This window comes from Puntigrus tetrazona, chromosome 10 (genome assembly GCF_018831695.1).
Source record: "Puntigrus tetrazona isolate hp1 chromosome 10, ASM1883169v1, whole genome shotgun sequence".
NCBI classification, from domain to species: Eukaryota; Metazoa; Chordata; class Actinopteri; order Cypriniformes; family Cyprinidae; genus Puntigrus; species Puntigrus tetrazona.
The window spans coordinates 4,344,684-4,366,413 of NC_056708.1; the positions used below are offsets into that span (position 1 = coordinate 4,344,684).

A 21,730-nucleotide genomic window follows, 5' to 3' on the forward strand; every position below is an offset into this window, starting at 1 on the left:
GAGTTCATAGTGTTGCTGTTTCAATAACCTCAGTTATATTTGTTAAAATGCTCATAAGTCATAGAATATTGAACTTTCAGATGAAAATGGATTGTGGCTTTGACTTTTCAAACTGACTAAAAACACAGAACAATTGATTTAGTGTTTTACAGTAATGGCACTTTTTTTTTTTTTTTTTTCATTAATTATTAATAAAACACATATCTATAGGCTTAAATCATTTAAAGCCTACAAGTTGCTAGTGAAATATAGGTACTATGACGGGGCTTCATAATTATATAGTGTGCTGATTATGTTCTAGCTGCTTAGCCTGTTGGGATTAGGTTACTTTTACTTACGTGAGGATATTTTTATTCAATATGCATTGATTACATTACGTTTACTACATTACATGCATTATATTATTATTTTTCACTATGAGAATGTTGCATAGCAAAGAGGGAAAAAATATTTAATAACTGTGAAAGTGTAAAAATCCCAAAATTCTAGCTTCCCTGTAAAGGGACGCGTACCGGAAGTGACGCAAAAACGGAAAAACACTGTTCGGACTGCCGCCAAAAGATCAATATATTTAAAGGGATAAACCATGCACCACGGATCGCAGATATTCGAAAACAACATACCATCAAAATAAATAGTTTGGGAGCGTTATTGTTTTTAATGGTACGATCACGAAGAGAAGGTTTGACATGTGGCCAGTGTCAGTGTCTGTGAAAAAACTTTGTGCTTTTTGTTTCTGCGGGGCTGCTTTTGTGTATTTAATCATGACGTTCCAGGTAAAATATGAACTCTACCTTTAACGTAAACCTCAGATAGTCAGCGAAAATTTGCTTACCTAAATATTAAATGTTTTACTTCGTATTAAGTAGGTCATAGGATGTGTTTCTAAAACTAGACAGCATGTTTAAGCGTGGACACACTCCAGTACAGTAGCATGCTTAGTGCTGAAGAATGCTGTCTAGGTAGGATGCTCAGTCAGGTTTGAGACACTGCCACAAAGTACTATTTTTTTTATTTAAACTTAAACAACACATGATCGGCTTTATATAATGCGCAAATGAACCGTAAGTGTGGAATATGTTTGTTTTAAAATTGTTCTTGTTTGCAGATGTCACCCTGTGTGTCCGCTGGCTTTTGGGATCTGATCAGTCTCACTAACAATTGGATAAATCTCTGTCCTTTCCTCATCTTTGGTATCTCCCGTTACTAAAATCACCCTTTTTTCCATCATTTTCTCCACTTCTCTAACAAATAAAATATTTATGAATATTTATTTTTTGAAGAACAGCTGACTCGCATGTGACCCTGGACCTCAAAACCAGTCGAAAGTGTCAGTATTTTGAATAACAACCATAAGTGAATAAACTTTCCAGTGATATATATTTTGATATATTTACAGTAGAAAATTTACAAAATGTCTAAATGGAACATGATCTTTACTAATTATTTTTGACATAAAAGAAAAAGCAATCATTTTGGCTTAACGCTGTATTGTTGGCTAACCTGGCTATATATGTATTTGTGTGGTCAAGGGTCACATTAAATTGTCTTGGTCAAACCTTCCTCAGTAAATCCATCCTTCATGTCTGCCATATCAGTGGTCATGTATTCACAGGCTTGTCTGTCTTTGCAGGTTATTGGACAGCTTGGACAGTTTGAGCACAAGGCACTCAGACAGCGTTTAACACCGATACAGGCCGCTGAGGGTATTAGGGCCCAGGCAATTCCTCGTGGCTCAGAGTTCCAGGACCCTGTCATTGTGTGGTGGTCTCCTCTGACCGGAGAACTGGGACGTCTTGGAGAGTGCGGTCCTAACAGATGTTTCTTCACTGTTAACAAATCTTATCATTCTCATCCACACACAAAAGCTTTTCTTTTTTATGGTAAGTCCAATTGTTCAGTACACGCATTCATATTATACATATATATATATATATACACACACACACACACAGATACCAGAACACCTAGATCCGCTCCGTGGACAGATCACCAGATCCTGGTGCACACACACACTAAGTCATTTACACTATTTGACACAGCTGCATTTAAAAGTGTAACTGGAAGTTAAGTGCTGGACGTCCAGCCAGAGGAGAACTGACCCCAATTGAGTCTGGTTTCTCCCAAGGTATTTTTTTTCTCCATTCTGTATGGATGGGGTTTTGGTTCCTTGCCGCTGTCGCCTCTGGCTTGCTTGGTTGGGGACACTTAACTTCTAGTGATTATCGTTGAATTGATTACGGAGCATTTAATAACAAAATGTCTCTCGTCATTATACATCCCTGTCATTTTATTCTTCTACTTTATACTGTACTTTGATTGGATTTCGTTAAAAGCGCTATATAAATAAAAAATTGCCAAAATGCCATAAAATGCCAAACTGTCACCAGCTTTACTCCAGAATTCAGCCATAACTTATGCAGAAGCTCAGGAAGACAGACATAACAGGACCTATATTATGCCAAAACTAAAGCAGAAATTACCCTATATAATATTTATATATTTTGTATATATTATGTGGTATAATAAAAGAACAATATAATTCAATAAAAAGCACCTACCAATCAGTTTTTGTGCTCCAAACTTTGATTAGGTGTTTTCCCATTCATATCTCTCCAGTTCACGGCTTAAGGCCAAGTAATTTTTTGATAGCCTGCCTCATAATTTGCAAGATCACGTTCTTCCCATCCACCCATCAATCCAAGTTAAAATACCTGAAATATGATTAGGCATGCTGTCACTAATAAGCTAAAACACAAAAATTTATCACACAGTATTAATAAAACTTAACAAATATCGTAAAGGCTATATAAAATTAGGATGACGCATCTTACTCTAAATCACATTATTGCCAGAGATATTTTATGTACTCTTTGGTTATCAAAAACCCACCCAGATCTCAGCTGAATATTAGTAAGAAGTATCTATTGCTATTTACGCTTCTAAAATACAATAGTAATATCATTTATTCAACAATTTTTGAACAAAAAAAAAAAATCTGTGTTCAGAAGATGAACATAGGTTTTACAGTTTTGGAACGACATCAGAGTGAGTTATTAATGACCGTTTTCATTTTTGGGTGAACTAACCATTTACGCTTTGCCTTATTTTTTCAGGTACCGATTTCAGCATTAAAAGTCTTCCCCTTCCACGTCACAAGCAGCACCAGTGGGCGTTGTTTCATGAGGAGTCACCCAAGAATAACTATAAGCTCTTTCACGCGCCGCTCATTACCCTGTTCAACCACACAGCAACCTTCAGCCGGCACTCTCACCTGACCCTCACGACGCAGCACCTGGAGGGCCTTGGGGCCCTTACCGCACAAACGCACCTGCTGCCTCTGTCCTACAAAAACCAGCTGAGGAGAACTCTGGCACCTGTGGTGTATGTTCAGTCGGACTGTGACCCTCCGTCTGACAGAGATGTTTACGTTCAAGAGCTGATGAAGCATATTCAAGTGGACTCATACGGACGGTGTCTTCATAATAAAGACCTGCCGCCTCATCTGAGAGACTCCACTGCGATGGAGGATCATGATTTCTACCAGATCCTCGGCCAGTACAAATTCATCCTGGCCTTTGAGAATGCAATCTGCGATGACTATATCACTGAGAAGCTGTGGAGGCCGCTCAAATTAGGTGTTGTACCGGTGTACTACGGTGCTCCTAATGTACGCATGTGGTTGCCAAATAACATAAGTGCAATCGTGGTCAATCCCGATGACCCACCAGAGAAGCTTGCTCAGTATTTAAAGAGGTTGGACGGGAATGATCGGGAGTATCTGAAATATCTGGAGTGGAAGCAAAAGCGGGGAATAACTAACGTGAATCTGATGACCGAGCTGAAGGAGCGCCAGTGGGGTGTTCAAGATATTGGTCAGGATAACTTCATTGATGCTTTTGAGTGCATGGTGTGCAATAGAGTCTGGGAGAATATCCATCGGCAGGAAAAGGTAGTGAAATTATGATTTTAAAAGGATTTCAGTAGACTTCCCATTCTCTGCTTAACAGTAACCTTACAGGACTCAACACTGATTACTGTCAGACTCCATTATTTTAATTAAGATCAAATATATTTTTAAGTACAGCCACCACAAAATCAGTCTTACCACTGGTTAATGATTCTGCTTTTGACATTTAATTTTTGCATCAATTTTCTCTCCAACACTGTTTATATGTACTAATATACCACCAGCATGTTAGTAATATGCATGGTAATAAGCAACTAGTTAATAGCGTTCCCTAATGTAAAGCGTTACTAATATTGTTAACTGCTTCTCCTTTATGCGACAGAAACTGCCGTCTAAAGTCTGGCAAGCTGAAGAAAGCCACCTCACATGCCCGCCTCCAAAACTGTTTGAGTTTGCAGTGAGAAGCAGCTCGTCTCTTCGTCAAATATGGAGAGCCAGTTATGTGCAGTCCAGACGAGAAGCCCGAGCACTGGGGCTGCTGATTCGCAGGAACAGAAACTTTACGGTTACACAGTTCTGGAGAGAAGTGTTTACTGACTAAAGGAAGCTGATAACTGAAGTTATGTTTATGTGGATGGTAAATCTGTGGGATGCATTTCAAGAGGAAAAACAACATCAAAAGTGATGTGTGTAATTCATTTCCATGTTACAGCGTGTGGAAAGTTATGTCATACATTGCATTATATGTAACATGAATAGTCTTTATACGGACATGACATTTTCTCTTAAACAGTCAATGCTTAGGATGAGCGCTAACATGTTTTTATAGTGCATAGCCTTATATCTGGCCTTAATATATATTTAGCATATTTAGTCTTTGATAACATTTTGTCACTTTGAAATTATAAGGTTCGATTTAAGATATCAAGCTTCAAAATGTTTGCGTTCTACGTAGTGATACAGGATTTGGGGATCAAGTCCCTTTCATAAGTCCTAAAATGTACTTACAAAAGGTTACAAAAAACATCACAATGTAAATAAGTTGAATAAAAATATTAATAGCTTAATTTTGACAAAAAATTACAGATAGAGCCTTATAATTCCAAGGTGACTTTTATATATATATATATATATATATATATATATATATATATATATATATATATATATATATATATATATATATATATATATATATATATATATATATATATATATATATATATATATATATATATAAACAACTATAAGTAATGTTAATTAATATTAACATATTTTTTGTTTATTGTTCATGTTAAATATTGTTGGAATTTATTTTAAAGTGGTTTAAAGACCTAAAAGGTCTACAGTTAAGCAGGGGTGGACACCCTTGTCATTTCTCACTTTAAACACTTCTTCTGAAATGCACTTTTGGCACATTTTTGTTTTATGCCGTTTATGTCAATTAAATGATCAGCTCATAAGAGGCAATCACTTTATCCATACAAATTGTTGTAACAATCTCTGTAATAAAAAGCTGTGTCTTTCATATTCTCAATTACAGTTTGGCAAAATTATTGAATACCTCAAATGTAAATATGGCAATGTTCAGTACTCAAAACAACAGACAATATTGCACCTTCTAGTACGGATATAATTCATAGGATCCTTACATGAAATGAATTTCAAATAAATTCCTCTTTTATTGCAGTTTTCTTCTGCGTACTGCTTACTCCTCATCCACTAGATGGAGACAAACATTTTCTGCATCTTGTTTCTCTGTTGATATATGGCAATGCAAACAATTTTATAATTTTCTATTTTTCTATCAGCAGTAGAGCTGCTTGGAAATATAATTTTATATCTCCATGTTCATGTTACAGCAGAGAGACTACCTTTTTGATAGGCTGTCAAAATAGAATTAAGCATTTGGCTCTACTGTATAATTTAACTTTTAAAATTTATCCCTGAAGTTTATTGATGGGAATCTAATTGCTAACTATACAAAGCTTACAAAGAATTATAGAGAAGTAGCATTTCAGCCAGTATCTGATAGAAAGTTTCACAAGTACTTAATATGACTTTTAACTACTGTACTTATTTTATTCTGTGGTTGAAATTAACATATATTTCTGTTAATCCATTACAATATTTTCATACAGGAAGATCTGACATGAAGAATAAAATTATGAATTAAAATGTTTAATGAGTGAAGACACGCTAGTAGTATCAGAATAAATTATCTGCAGACTGATAATCATGCACTAGTGACTACTACTGTAACATTTTTGACTAAAATATTCAAGATACTGGAATTGCAAACAATTTTAAGTACAAGCGAGTGCTTGCTATATCTACAATGTCAATACAGACAATGTGAATCATCACATACTTTTCTTTGTTTGGTTTAGAAATCATCATTCTGGAACTACGAGTTTTAACTGTAGGCAAGTTTTTACATGTAATTCGGTTATGCAATTCTGATGGGTAGATATCCAGCTTGAAAGAATTTTTAACTGATGCACAGAATACCAAAGATTAGACAGCGTAATAAACTATTTTAAAAAAAGTTTGTAACCAGGCTTTTGTAAGGGTCCCCCTTTTCCTGCAGAATGGAATCCAGAGGCCCTGGTCGAAGGTCAATGCGTGTTCGGTCTTTTCTTTGCGTCTCGGTAAAAATCACTAATATTTATTAATCTTTTGGTGGAGGTGTTGTTTGCTCTCTTTTTAAAGTTCTTTTGTTTCTTTGGATATCCCTTCTCAGATTAGTCTTATTAGTTTTGATTCACCTCCTTACACTTTTTTGGATCACCATTGACTTCCATTGTATTTTTTTCCTACTATGGAGGTCAATGGTGACCAAAACAGCCTGGTTACAATTTATTTATTTCTTCCTTTCTATGCTACTTAATACTACTTGAGGGTGAGTAAATGATGACAGAATTTACATTTTTGGATGAACTATTTATTTAACTGATAATGGGACATTCAATTCCACAATGTCGATGTAATTTTCTAACTTATCCAAAAGAACGTTACGGGTAACAGCATTAAAAAGAGTGCAACTCTAATGGAAAGGTGCAACTATGATCACATGATAAGAGCAAGTCATAAGACATCCATAAAAGTGGAATAATAAAAGAGGTTTTTTGGAAGAGGTCTTGAGAAGGCATGAAAACACACAAGACCAAAAGATGTCTGTCACCAAAAGAGAAATTACAACAGTAATGTCTCTAATTAAGGGAATTGTAGGTTAGAAGGATTCTTATTTAGACATTCAAAGCTTTCTTTCCTCTGTGGACACTCCAAAAACATCACTAATTTGTCCAGCAGGCTGGCGCTCCAGCACAGATGCTCTAAATGCATGCTATTGATGATAAGATGTTGTGAGAGAAACAGGCCTGTTTAACCACTGTTATTACAAAAACGCATCCTTACACGGGTTCATTTATAGCAAGCAAAGCAGACAACTGGAAAACAGAATTCTCACTTGCAGAATAAAACTAAATTCTAAACAGAACACCACTGATTTAATTTGTGTCATGACGATTAATTTCCCTCACAACCTTTATGGTCCCATTTTGTCATTTGCTAGCAAATGCATTTTTCAAGACGCACACAATCTTTAAAAAATCATAGAGTATTACTTACATAATTTATTTCACAGAATAAAATATTATTAAAAAAATATTTTAACCGTAGACCACTTCTCTGACAATTAACCAAACCCCCTAACTGATAGTGATAAAATGTTAATTTCTAGATTTTAGGACTCATTGCTGCAGTCCAATTCTGCTCCTGGACACTATAAAATGTATGATAAAATAAAAAAAAACTTAGCTGTGGTTGCCAGAATTTTTTCTGTTTTTCTAAAATATGGATTTATAATTAAAAACTGTACTTCTCATATTTTAATACACTAAATTGTTGAAGTATTGTTTAATACTTTTGTAAACATACTGATACTCACCAAAAGCAATAATGAGAAAATCACATAATGATTTGAGCAGCTTTTCAACAAACAATATTAACATGTACAGAAGGTGCATTTCACATTCACACAAACCCTAAACACCATCACAATAACACACATAAAGCAAATATAAAAAAAACATCAATTTAACAACATTAAAGCAATACTGAAAAATGTAAGCTTCAGAGGGTTATGTAAGATATAGAGGGTTGGGGTATGCTGGTAGCAGTTATCAGTCTTCTGATGTCTGACTGAAGTGTTGTGTGTGTCTGCTTATTAAGGTTATAATCTTCTTTCTACTAAGTTTGTCTGGGCAGACTTTCATATGGATCATTTCTGTCAAAGGGTATGGAAACGTCTTTCTGCGGGAGCATTCATCAGTGAAGACTGTGCAGCTAGTATAGCCATTTATATTATTCACAATGCTTTCTGTGCGCTCTCTGGTGACAGCATTGCCAAGTGTACCATGATCAGTGCACTCTCTCTCTCTCTCTCTCTCACACACACACACACACACACACACACACACACACACACACACACACACGTGTCTTCAGTGGGGAAGGGATATACCTCTTTCACCACACATTTCTTCTCTGTACTCCTATGTACAGTATTTTTGTTGGTGTGTTTTGGGTTGTTTTATTTACTTCAGATATTTTGTAAAAAATGGATGACAAAGAATTTTTTAATGCTAAATTTAGAAAAAACAGAGGTTCTAATTATTGGACATAAAACCCCCAGAACATAATAACATAATGACATAGCCTAGAACACTTGAGGGCTGCTCAATTAATTCTTCTTCATCAGTTAGAAACCTAGGTGTGCTGTTTAATAGCAATCTTTTCTTTGAAAACCATGTTTGTAGCATCTGTAAAACTGTGTTTTTCCATCTCAAAACATATCTAAATTACAACATATGCTCCCAGATGTCTGCACTTGGCTTAAGAGGTCATGGTAAGTTTTTCTATCCCCTATCCATGTGTGTAAAAGTACAGCTGTTACGAATGGTAACCTTGAAGGGTGAGACAAGGTATAAAAGGCAGTACTGCCCTGTCGTCTTTGTCGCATTCTGCAGTAAACTATGTGTTTCTGTATGACTATGACTGTCTGACCTTCTTGCAAGAATAAAATCCTTAAAGACCATTTATTGAGTTTGTCTCTTACTTTTAAGAACCACGACAAAACGCAGCAGACTAAAGTCCTTACTAGAACCAGGGAGTATGATCATATTAGCCCAGTTCTGTCAACACTGCACAGACTCCATTGGACAGATTTTAAAATCGTGTTAATTACTTATAAAGCCCTGAATGGTTTAACTCCACAATACTTGAGTAAGCTCTTATCACATTATAGTCCTGTACTTTCGCTGCATTCTCAAAACTCTAGCCAATTGATAATTTTTTGAGTTTATTAGAAGAAAAAGAAAGTGTACATGGTGTATTTAGAGTGTTAAGAGAATTTATGGGTGTTCACATTCTCATATTTCACTGCAACATTGTTTTTTTTAATCGTAAACAACAAGAAGGAGAGTCTTTGTTGGACTATTCTCATGCTTTAATGACGTTAATGGATCAAATTGTAAAATCAAATGAATTGGCTCATGCTAAATCTCAAAGAGATCTCCGTGACCAGTTTTGTGATGGGGTTAGGGATCAAAATTTCACATCCTAATTGGACAATTTGTGATGTACGTAGGGAAGCTGTCCAATGCATGGCACAATTTACACACACAAAAAAGACCCCTTGTATCTTTCTAATGAGGCTCATGTTAAGGTGCTTAGTGAGTTCAAACAGGTTAATCAGTCAGAATATTCAGAACTTAGAGCTCTTATTGAAGCACAGCAGAGTCAGTTGGACTCCTTGATGAAGGCTTTGAGGCTTTTGAGTATTGGAGATGTTCCTACTTCACTTCCAACTTTTAGAAGTGATTTGAGCTGTTTTCGATGTGTGCAGCTGGGACACATTATTGTTTAGCCCCCCCACGTCCTAGATCTGCACGATTAGAAAAGGAGCCTATAATTTAATCGGAAAACTAGAACCCGCCAGTGTGCAGAGCCACACGCTGGTAGGGGTATCATCAGGCTTTAATGCAGGCATGACACCTACTCTGGTGAGCAATTATAGAAGTAAAGTTTGGGGATGTAGTAGTTTCATCATTATTATGATCCACAGGTTCAATGGTTACTACTATAACTGAGAGCTCTTAAAATAAATATTTTGCTCATGAAAATATTCCATTGCAGGATTGCTCATGGTTAGATCTTCGAGCAGGAAATGGTCTAGAATTTCCTTATTTATGCTATCTGGAAGTGGATATTACAGTTCTTGGTCATTGTATGCCATCTACAGTATGGGCATTCTGGTAGTGAGAGATCCTAGGGATCCTCAAATGCAGTTAAAAAAATTCAAACCCCTCGTGTATTGGACATGAATGTCATTAAAGGGTTTTATCAGGAGTTGTTTCAACAGCATGGATCTAATTTGTTTGATATTCCTTCTGTGCAGGATTTAGCCCCAGGATGGAGGCAAGCCTTGAGACATTGCCAGGTTGAGGAAGCTATATTAAATTGGTCAGAAGCCAATAAGGTAAAAGTACGGGGTGGGGCCCCAGTATGTGTGACTGCAGGTGCTTTAACATTCATACCTGTAGACTGCTGGTACCAATCAGTTTTGTTGTACTTGGATGATTTAATTGTCTTCTCTTCTTCTGTTCAACAACATTTAGAAAGGTTGGAGGTGTTTTCCCATCTTCAAAAACATAGTTTGAAGGTTAAACTAAGTGTCATTTTTTCCAGGACCAGGTTAGGTTTCAACAGAAGGGGTTACTACAGACCCAGATAAGGTGGCAGAACTCCAGGTAATTTGGCAGAGTTGAGATCTTTTCTTGGGTTTGCCAGTTATTACTGTAGTTTTGATGCAGGTTTTGCACAGATGGCAACACCACTGCATAGGGTGGTGGCACAGGTAAATGTAGCAGGAAAAAGAGGTAAGACACCACGAAAGCCTCTTGCTTCATATTGGAATGCAGAGTGTGGTGATTCTTTTTTCCAGTTGAAACAAGCCCTGATTTCAACTCCAGTTTTGGCATATGCTGACTTCCAGAAGCCGTTTGTTTTAGAAATAGATGCTAGCCATTCAGGCCTGGAATCAGTGTTGTCACAAAAAAATGAGGGCAAGTTGCGTCCAGTTGCTTTTGCTAGTAGGGGACTTATATGCAGGGAAAAATATGCAGAACTACAGCTCTATGAAGCTGGAGTTTCTGGCTCTTAAGTGTGCAGTCTCAGAAAAGTTCAGGGAAGTCCCCTACTAGCAAAAGCAACTGGACGCAACTTGCCCTCATGCTCTTGTGACAACACTGATGTGGAGTTGGTGGGTTACCAGGGGCTGATGTACAGGGTAAAGTTGTAGACAGAGATGAGGTGGAATCCTTTCCCTTGGGGTCATTTTGTGATCAGTCCGTTGAGGACATTGCTACTGCCCCTGAAAATTCTGAAACCTCGGTAGGGGTGGACCATTTGGAGGGGGTGGAATGTGGCAGATGACAATCTGAGGAGTGAAATTATGAACGAAGGGGTGTGGTTAGCTAGGTATAAAACATCAATGGTAGGAAAGAGAACGGCAAAGAATAACATAATTTACTCGTTATAATAATCCGCTCTGTGTCTGGGTCAGCCTACTCATCGCAGCTGTCTTTTTTTCTGATGTACTTTCTGTTATTTCTCAGTGCTAGGTAATTCTTATCTTTTTTGTTATGTTATCTCACATCTCGCGTCTACACTGAGTTATCCATTTTTTTCTTCCAGAAACAGTGGCTGAGTTGAACTAGACGAACCCTCAAACTAAGCACGCAAGCTAATGTGGGAGTTTACATGCGCAAGCCTCACATGGACTGTAATAAACAAACAAACAGAATAGCTTGTGGATGTGGTCAGATTAAAAATAATTTGTTTAGACAAAGACTGCATATGGTTTATAGTGATAACATTATCACAGAATATTTGTTTTCATCATGACTTACTGCATTTAAAAGTAGACACTTTAATGTTTTCGTGGAGTTTCAGTTCATTTTAGAGAAAGAAAGAACACGCACCCTGTTTTCTTTATTTTGTAAAGGTGCACTTTTGTTGTTATTGTGAAGGTACACAAAAAGTAGACACCTAACAGATTCGAATGGTATATAACACTTATTTTTATAACACATAATTAGTTTGTTTGCATTACCGTAAGGGTAGGTTTAGGGTTGGGTTAGGTGCAAACATTAACAAAACCTAATTTGGCAGGTAGTATTTTTTGTTGTCAAATTGTACTACCTACTTTTTTTAATGGGGTAGGGTTAGAACACCCAGATGTGCCCAGTGGACAGATGACGGGAACCACACACATCGTAAAAAGAATGGCATCTATGCTAATATTAATCTTGTTTCTTTCTTAATCTGTTTCACAGTTTGTATACAGACTAGATGGTGGATCAGCACCCAGAGATTATGTTTATCAGAGACCAGAACACCTAGATCAGCTCCGTGGACAGATCACCAGATCCTGGTGCACACACACACACACTAAGTCATTTACACTATTTGACACAGCTGCATTTAAAAATTTAACTGGAAGTTAAGTGCTGGGCGTCCCGCCAGAGGAAAACTGGCCCCAACTGAGTCTGGTTTCTCCCAAGGTATTTTTTTCTCCATTCTGTATGGATGGGGATTTTGGTTCCTTGCCACTGTCGTCTCTGGCTTGCTTAGTTGGGGACACATAATTTTTAATGATTATTGTTGAATTGATTACAGAGACCATCTCTGCATTTAATAACAAATTGTTCAATCTCATCATTATACATCCCTATCATTGTATTCTGTTTTATATGGTTCAGTGATTTGATACAATCTGAATGGTTAAAAGCGCTATATAAATAAAAGTGATTGATTGATTGAATTGCACTTCCTCAACTCTTTTTTTCTAATTAAATTGGTTTTTCTATATTTTGCAGTGGACAGCACATTTCAGGGCCCAGTTTGTCAAAAAACCCTATTGGACCAATTAGTTAAGAGAAGTTTAACTGCAATGGCACTTACCACCAATGAAGTAGGTGGTACCCCAACCCCCACCCCCCCAGCTTGAGTACCACATAACTTATTCTTGAAAATTTAATGTCAACAGCTGAAAAAAATGGTGACGTGTTCAACCAGCAGTGCTGTGGAGCCCCTTCACTCGACAGACTCAGTGGAATTTTGGAAGACGTTTCTCTGGCCACTCTCTTCACTCTGGCACTTGAGGTTAATTTTCCAACTCCAATCAAACACACACAAACATGCTAATCATGGTCTTCAGGATTCAGAAAGAGACAAGCAGAGGTGTTTTTAATGGGGTCATCTATTTTATTAATCTAATTAAACGAGAATCAGATTTTTCAGATAATTAAAGCACAAATCATTAATCTACAATGCAAGATGAAATAAGAGTTTTTAGTTTGACCCCAAATGATTAGATCTGTTCAGAAGAAATACATTAAACCACTGGAGTTTTACTGACTACTTATGCTGCCTCTGGGTGCTTTTCAAGCTTTGGTCTACTTTCACTTGCATTTTATATGAAATATCTTTTTCAAATTCTTGGTTACGCTTTATTTTGATAGTCCACTTTAGACACTCTACTAACTATAAATAACTGTATGTCAATAAATTTTCATTTATTTGAAACTACATGTCTAATAACTCTCAGAGTAGACTTTTAGGGTAGGTTTAGGGTTCTGCACAAGATCAAAAGACCAAGGTGAGTAAAGGATGAGAGAACGTTTACTTTAAATAATGAATGGAATGGTTGCAGGCTTGCTTGCTTCTAGGTTGACTGAAAGGTATTTCAAACATTTTAGAGACATCTTAGAGCACTTACCTGATTCTATCCCATTAAAGTTAAAACCTCATTTCTTATTTAACGTAGTGTAGCTGAAACATCCCTGTGTTACTTTTAAAGCAGTAACTTGTGTCGCGAATACTCCTAGAAGTGTTTACCACTTTCAGGATCCTTATAAAGAGTTAAGACCTTGTGCCTGTATGAATTAACTCAGTAAGAGGCTTGTTGGCAGTTGATAATGTTGACTTAAGAGTTCATTTCCATATTTGTAACCATCTTTTCTTTATTTCATCAAACAGAAAAGAATGTAATAATGTGAGAAAGAGTGACTAATTCTATAAACACAACAAAAACCACAACATACGAATATATCCAGGGGTTCATGCTGTTTAGCCACCAAAATGGTCATCTGGAAGATATCATTAGTAGTTAAGAGTAAATGGTGTAATTTATGCACCTCTGGAGTCACCAAACACAATGGAAGAATAATTAATGCATTTAAACATGTTTCTAAATCAATCCCCCTTAAGTGGCTAGATTACACAAATGTGATCTCATAAGCTTCATCAACCAATTGAAGCAGCAAAAACTGTTTGTTGTATCCGCTTACTGATCAACAGTGCTGACATTATATGAAATCAATGGCGAAACTTTTTAAAACTTTTACAAGGTTTTTTTTTTCCCTTTTTTAGGAAGCAGTCGTGTTATGTGGTTAAACCAGTAGTACTTTCTTAGATGTTTATGTATTTCACAACCCACAAGATGGTAGTTGCCATTTCTACGTAGGCAATAGTCTTTGTGTAAATTATTTATCTTGGCCCACAGTCAACTGTGCAAAAAAAAAAAAATTCTGTTTCAGGTTCTTCCTGTTTCTGACAAAATACAAGAATGGAATCGTTCTCGTAAATGCCATGCACACCAGATGTGCCATTACTGACTGTTGAACTGTTGACCTACAGTTGGTAGATGGTAATGCAAACCATTAATTTAACAAAAAAGGATGACAGTTTTGTTAATAAGAAAAGCATCACTTCTGAAAGACAGACTATCCACAAACTGGCGTCTTTGTATACTGTAAAGCTAATGCAACTTTGTTTGATATTATGAACAAAATGATGTAAAGTATAAAGAGAATTAGGTTTTGAATTTAGGTGGGTTGGTATCTTCGTAACTCTGTGCACCTATCCGTCCTCCATCCTGTCAGCAATCCTGGAGGCACTCTGGATAGATTGTATTATAAAGTACATTGGTGAAATCTTATTTTACCTCTTTATCTTAAACAAGATATGAGCCAAGTAAGAGTGTCAGTTGCAGGCAGCAGTTACAAACACTATTGTGTAGGAATCTATGCAAAGCCCTTGTCAGTATGCAAAAGTGTTGCAGAAGTCCAACCTCACCTTGTTTGGCTGTAATTTTTGCCAGGCAAAGTACTGTTTAAAAATGCATCAGTATTGTAAAAACTGAACTGAAAATGAGTTTCTGAATGCAGTAATATAGGATTAGCAAAAAACAATACGAGAAAATTATCACAAGTCTAAGTCAATATTTTTTTTCAAGATTATAATAATTTTTGTCCAGTTTTAGGATTACCAATAGGTGGTGCTGTCACCAAATCCAGGGTACCAAGACAATAAATCTCAAGCTTCATGTCAACATTGCAAAGCATTGTGAATATAAGTTCTTGTTCCTGTTGGGCTGTAACAATGAGTTTGCTCTTACAGAATAACTCTTGGCCAGCATTATTTAACTCAAATTCAGCAAGAATTTGAAATAGTAAACCTTCATAACTGTCACCATTGGAAAAAAAAATCCTCATAATTGTCACCAGCAATACTGATACCTGATCCAGTCAATATGCCACACTGGTCTATTGGAAGCCAGAGGGCACAGATGAAAAAAGCTACCAGATACATCCCCACAAATGAACACACTTAAGAAGGAATCAAATGTCTGTGAGTGTGCCATCAACACCCGATAAGACCTTTAACTTATTTAAACCGCTTAGAGAATAAGACATTGCGAAAATAAAGAGATCGAACACAATGTAAAGCTATCATACATATTGCCCAGACATTTTATAGAGTTGTTCACACAAGAGCAGATGAAAATTAACATTTTGTTCTCAGAGAGTGATCCGGTCTTGATTGACATATTCGCACATGTTTGTTTGCACGTGTTGTGCAAGGCATGCCTGTTTTTGTCCTGTGATCATGCAGCTAGGAGATTTTTAGCAGATTTTTTGGGAGATTTTCCGGTGAGCCTCTATCTTCACTGGCAATTTCAAACAATACCTTGCTTTGAATATTTCCACAAAATGTAATAAACCATGTCATCCAAACAGTAAACGATAAGCTGTTTCTGAAAACAAAACTAAGTTTGACAATGGAGCAGGTGATGTCAGCCATCTTATCTAAATCAAACATCTCAAGGTGGCCTAAATCTTTACATAAAGGCTTTGTGTTGAAAGCAAACTAACAAAAGCTGTTTTCATTTTAATTGTATAATCAGGTTCATGGATATTTGTCATGGTGAACATTTATTGTTTTTGAATGAGAAACCGACACACATATATTACGGAGTGATGAGAAATAATAATAAAAAAACCCCCACTAAAATAAGGATTTGTTGATGTACCCAAAGACTGCAAATATCTCCTATTATCATTGCTAATAAAATATAAATTTATAGACGCTAGATTCCATAAATAAATAAATAAGAAATAAATAAAGAAAATAAATACAATAAAATGGGCCACATTTAATTTAAATGAAAACGTAGGGAAAAAGGCCTTCACGTACTAGAGCTGTTATCTTTATAGTGAGCTCCAGGTTAAAAGTGTTGTTTGTGTAACCAGTTCCTTCTGTTTAGCAAGCTGAATAGACTATTAGAGGCTATTTTCAATAAAACCTTGTGAATACATAAGTTATTGTAGTAATCTGGTGATGCAAACATAGCAAAATACTGTACAACAGGTGATTTGTTCTTTAAATGATCACACACATACACATAAACATAAAAAAAAAACATATGACAAAAGGAACACTTTGAATATAATGTAACATTCTACATGGATAGCAAAGGACAAATGTTAAAAAAATGTTTCGGAACAATAATTAATAAGAAATAACAAGATGTCAGTATCATAAAAGTGGTGCTGTAATTTTCCCACAATGCACTGCTTTAAAAGCCAATGAGCATGATTGACAAAGTGAGCCATATATTCAGTCATTCTGCAGTAATATGAAAGTAAAGCAATCAGATCTAATAGCTGTCTCATAGAAGTAATGTTTGCTATATATGACAACCACAATATAAAACAGAATAAAGTGATTATGTTTGATTAATAGCTGATTGTAGATTATTTACTACCTGTAAGTGTTTTTTTAGCATTTACTCTTAATTTCTATAGCTTTTCGAATTGTCTTGCTTTCAGCCACACTTCATATTTTAAACCAAAATTCAGAAATAATTATTAATGTAATAGAAAAAAAACATTCTTGCCACAGTGTCCTGGTGACTCACAGCTCCACTCGTTTTGTGTGCCTCTATTATCTGACACGGTTCACTTCATGTATCAGGTATGTGAAATAGGAGAGAACAGGTTGCAGAAAAGCCACCAGGTTCCAAGACCACAAGCTTAAAAATGAAGGTCCCAAAAGTGTTTTTGCTGTGATGCCACTGAAAAAACACATTTGGTTTCCCCCAAGGGATCTTCAAATGAACAGTTCCTAAAAGAACCCTTTTGAATTTTCTAAAATTCTAAAGAACCTTTTCTGCATTTGAAAGGTTCCATGGTTCTACTTTATAGAACTAGTCATGCCAATAAAAAAAACGTTATTTTTAAGAGGGTATGATGGGTTTTTTCCCCCTTTTATTCCAACTGCAAGAATTCTGACATGGAGTGCTGGTGGATTTTTTTTTTTTCGGTCAGAACACAGAATTTATTTTGTTGCCTTAAAAGTCGTGAATATATGGCCCAGTGTCATGATGCAGTCCTTTTTTTCTTCAAATTTAAATGAAAAGGCACCATAGATTGTATTTTTTTTCTGTTCTGCCATTGAAATACTGTGACCTCAGCTACATGTGAATGGCACTTTTTTCCATGACACAAACACATCGTACACATGTATAAAAGTCTTTGTTTCACTACATCACTAAAATAAAAGTTTAGGTTTTTCTTTTTGCAATACTTAATTATAGAAAATAAAGGTTTAGTGGTGAATTTTTTCTTCAATGCATCTTTCACACAGCTATAGGATCTTGGTTGGCCATAACGGCCGTCAGTCTGCTCTGCAGGTCATGTTGCGGTGAGAGGTGCAACGCGGGGTTAGTTCTGCTGCCCTCCAATCCGTCCAGAACAACTGACCCAGCAACCAGAGGGCCCTGTAAGCCCAGAAACGGCGTGTCCTCTCCCACCCGCTCGTCCTCGGTCTCACTCTCTGAGCTGCTGCTCTCTGAGTTACTGCCACTGCCTGGCTCCGGTGCTGTCGGGGTGCTCGGCTGAGTTCTTGAGCTGTTGGAAGCAGATGTTGCAGCTGTGCTTTGGTACTGCTGTGAACTCTCCTCCTGCTCCACAGTGTGCAGAGGGCTGGCCGGAGGGCTGGGCAGCTCCAAGCCGTGATTGTAGTGAGCCGAGTTGCGGAGATTGTGACCTGACTGATTTAAACCAGATTTGTCACGCAGGAACGGTGGGGTCTGGAACAGCAGGGGGCGCTCCTCCTCCCCAGAGGGACTTGCTGCCATGGAGGGAACAGAGGTTGCTAGGCTGGACAGAGGAGCCGACATCTCAGAGGGAGGTGAGGAGGGCGTCACCGGAGAGAGAAGCCCCACAGGGGACAGACAGCTGGGTGTAGTCATGGCCGAAACATACCTTGTGGATGAAACACAGGCTCACTTTACTGTAACTATTGGAAATGTAATAGGTTACAGATTACACATAATAAAATGTAAGAAGTAGAGTAACTATTTCATTTACTTTATTGTATAGTAATGTCATTAATTGTTATAAATTTATAACAAATGTTTTCTCAAATGTTAATCATTTTTTTCAACATTTACAGCAGGCAGTGCTCCACGTCGACTGCTGTCTTAAAATCCTCCAGCACTTGAATTAACATTAAAATAATTTCATTTTAAAGCACATATTTTAAATCATGAGATATAGTTTAAATGTTATGATGCTATGGATAGTAAAAAAAAACAGTTATTCTTAAAAAATAAAGTATAACACATAAAACAATATAGGAAACAAATATGTGTCCTAAACTCCTGGAACATTGGTGTCAGGGAAAGAAATCAATTAAATATTCAGATGTAACACCCTTTGTAATATTTCATATTTTCATTTAAGCAACTGTAATTTAATTGTACCAAATTACAGTTTATTGGTTACATTTTATTTTAAGGTTTCCATGTTACAGTGTACATGAATTTAAATAGTAAGCAATATTAATTAACTACATGTACTTACTATATGGTTAGGGTTTGTCTTAGGGTTACTTGCTTTCAATTTTGCATAATTAAGTATTTTTGTAATATTAAGTACATGTAACACATGTTAAAAGGACACCCTTAAATAAAGTGGAGGTGTCCTGTTATTTCTTTCTGACTGGTTGCTTATCTGAAATAAGACATCCATAACATCCATCCTACATTGACATGCAACTAAATAATCCATTAGTGAATGGATTTACAGCTCTATTGGACCGGAAATCCTAAATGTAAACACTTTAGCTGATCTGATTGGAGCTTAATCCAAATGAAATTTCAATCATATTTCAATCATATCTCACCTGAATAGCAACAAAGTATATAGTAGTTAAGGCCACCTTAATGATTTAACTTCAACTGAAACAAAAGGTGTCGATATAAACATAGCCACTGACATATGCAGCTGCTACAAAACTGCACCAAGCTACAAAGCACTCATTATACAGTATATATATTTTGAAACTTAAGGTATACTTCATTTTCTGTGTGTCCCTTTAGGTTTTGTGCAATAAACACAGCTAATTTAACTCAAAATTTGTAAGGACTGAAATGTACAACTATTATTACTATATTATTACAGCAATTACAACTAATTATGCGTTTGTGGGCATCATTGGTCTCATTGTGCCACTGTCTGTGAGCTGGAGCATAATGTGGTCAAGTGAAGTAGGATTTATTTTCTGAACGAATGTGGGGCTGATATGAATGAGAGGGCCTGCAGAGCAGGTTTATAAATCTACTAGCTTACTTGAATCAGCTGAATGAGCTGTGTGAGGGAGAGAACATTTCAGCAGAATTTGATCACTACCTCAGTTCACATGGCAGTAAAGATGCATGCACAATGTAATGTGAAAAAAAAGTCATTTTGTCAAAAAAACCCCCCAAAAACTGGGAAACTATTTTCAATATACAAAACGTGTTGCTTCTTTTCCATAGTACCACACTAAATCCAGAGTTCTGTCATGAAACTCTAGATGCCACAGTCCAATAGATCAAATTCAATCTGACATAATAATATCATTAGATGACGCAGCTGACTGGTTCATTTCTTTTATCAGCAGCCAATGAGCTTGCAGCTCAAAATTCAAACATATGACTTTGAATATATGAAACTCTCCTCCGTCCCCAGCTCCACCTGTCTAAGATCTGCTAAACCATATAAAGAAAAAACCCAAAAATTGTAATTACAAAAGGTATGAATAAATTAATCTGTATAAATTTATACATATAAGCATGTCTCAAAGTATAAGCATTGTTCGTATAGGCATATATGACCGAAATAAATTAAGAATATTAAAGGTCCCATGTCATGTAATTATGCTTTCTTTTTCCCTTTCTCTCTCATAGTCGCAAATACAGTACAAACATTCAGTTTTGCTGCTGAAAAGACGCATGACTTTTACAGAAGCGAGGTTCTTGATGCAGTTCAACTTTCTGCTGAACTCTGCTGCGAGAACCACAGATGCTAATATTCAGACACACAACCGCTCTCTCTTTCACTAGCTCTCTCTAATAACTGCATTAGACTTCATGGTAACACTTTAGAATACAATTCCATCATTAATGAATACACAAGAACATTTTAGCATTCTAGTAACTACTACTAATTATCTAGAAACTTGATAGATTAATGAATTAGTAAGTAAAAGTACTTAGTCGCATATGGTAGTTCACTTCTAAGCTAATCAGTAACTATTATTTTTTTTTATACCTCCCCAACAACTACTAAAAATGACAGTATACAGATTCATAATTAATATGAATTATGCATAATGTATAAATAATTTTAAAGTGAAGGTCACGGTAACCCACTAGTAATAACTCAAGTATTACCAAATACTTCAGAGGGAGTTACTAATTATTTGGATCAGTATTCTAAAGCAAAGATTGTGATATCGCTCTAGTAATTACTGATGTCATTGTAAACTTTTGAGGTTTTTGTAAGGTTCTGGTTAGTAATTCACTTTGCTAGATTTAAATCATTACTAGTGGGTTAGCATGATCTTCATTTTATAATACGGATCCAAACTAGTAGTTTCTTCAGAAGGATGTAGTAACACTTGAGTCATTACTATCCAAAACCTTATATACATCTCAACAGCTTACAATGACATCAGTGGTTATTCGAGAGTTGATTTTCAATTTAGAATACTGATCCAAGTAATTAATAGTTCCTTTAGAAGGATTTGGTAATACTTAAGTCATGACTAGTGGGTTACCGTTATCTTAATTTTGGAATTAATTATTTATTATGCATAATTCACATTAATTATGAACCTGTATACAGTAGTTCTTATGAGTTCTCCAGGATGTATAAAAAAAGTAGTAGTTTTTGATTAGCTAATTGTGAACTACCAACTGAGTGCTATTATTTACTAAATTGTTAATCAGAGTGTCTTGCTAGGTAATAGTAGTTATTACAATGTTAATATTGCATTAGTCATTTGTTCCTGAGTAGGTATTCATTAATGATAGAACAGTATTCTAAAGTGTTAGCGACGGCATTAATAACTGCGTTAGCCTGT

General features: G+C 36.1%; 2 protein-coding genes across 15 annotated transcripts in view; one reads left to right on the forward strand and one right to left on the reverse strand.

Moving 5' to 3' along the window:
* The first annotated feature begins 529 nt into the window (after positions 1-529).
* Positions 530-5,017, forward strand: fut10 (fucosyltransferase 10). Its single transcript, XM_043250413.1, has 4 exons — positions 530-776; positions 1,634-1,883; positions 3,117-3,952; positions 4,293-5,017. The coding sequence occupies exons 1-4, from the start codon at positions 690-692 to the stop codon at positions 4,509-4,511; spliced, it is 1,392 nt and encodes a 463-aa protein (XP_043106348.1). The 5' UTR covers positions 530-689; the 3' UTR covers positions 4,512-5,017.
* An 8,959-nt stretch (positions 5,018-13,976) lies between these two features.
* Positions 13,977-21,730, reverse strand: part of nrg1 (neuregulin 1) — a 49,278-nt gene continuing 41,524 nt past the window's right edge. For all 14 annotated transcript variants that reach the window (XM_043250400.1, XM_043250401.1, XM_043250394.1 and 11 more), the window contains one exon: positions 13,977-18,585. In XM_043250400.1, coding sequence (XP_043106335.1) covers positions 17,958-18,585 — 628 coding nt within the window. In that variant the 3' untranslated portion in view covers positions 13,977-17,957. The remainder of the gene's footprint in view (positions 18,586-21,730) is intronic.

Bases quoted from the DNA above. Each gene is read 5' to 3' on its own strand.
- fut10 (XM_043250413.1), top strand. From the start codon at position 690: ATGTGGCCAGTGTCAGTGTCTGTGAAAAAACTTTGTGCTTTTTGTTTC. The intron at 777-1,633 runs GTAAAATATGAA...CTGTCTTTGCAG, and splicing joins ATTTAATCATGACGTTCCAG to GTTATTGGACAGCTTGGACA. The intron at 1,884-3,116 runs GTAAGTCCAATT...TTATTTTTTCAG, and splicing joins AAAAGCTTTTCTTTTTTATG to GTACCGATTTCAGCATTAAA.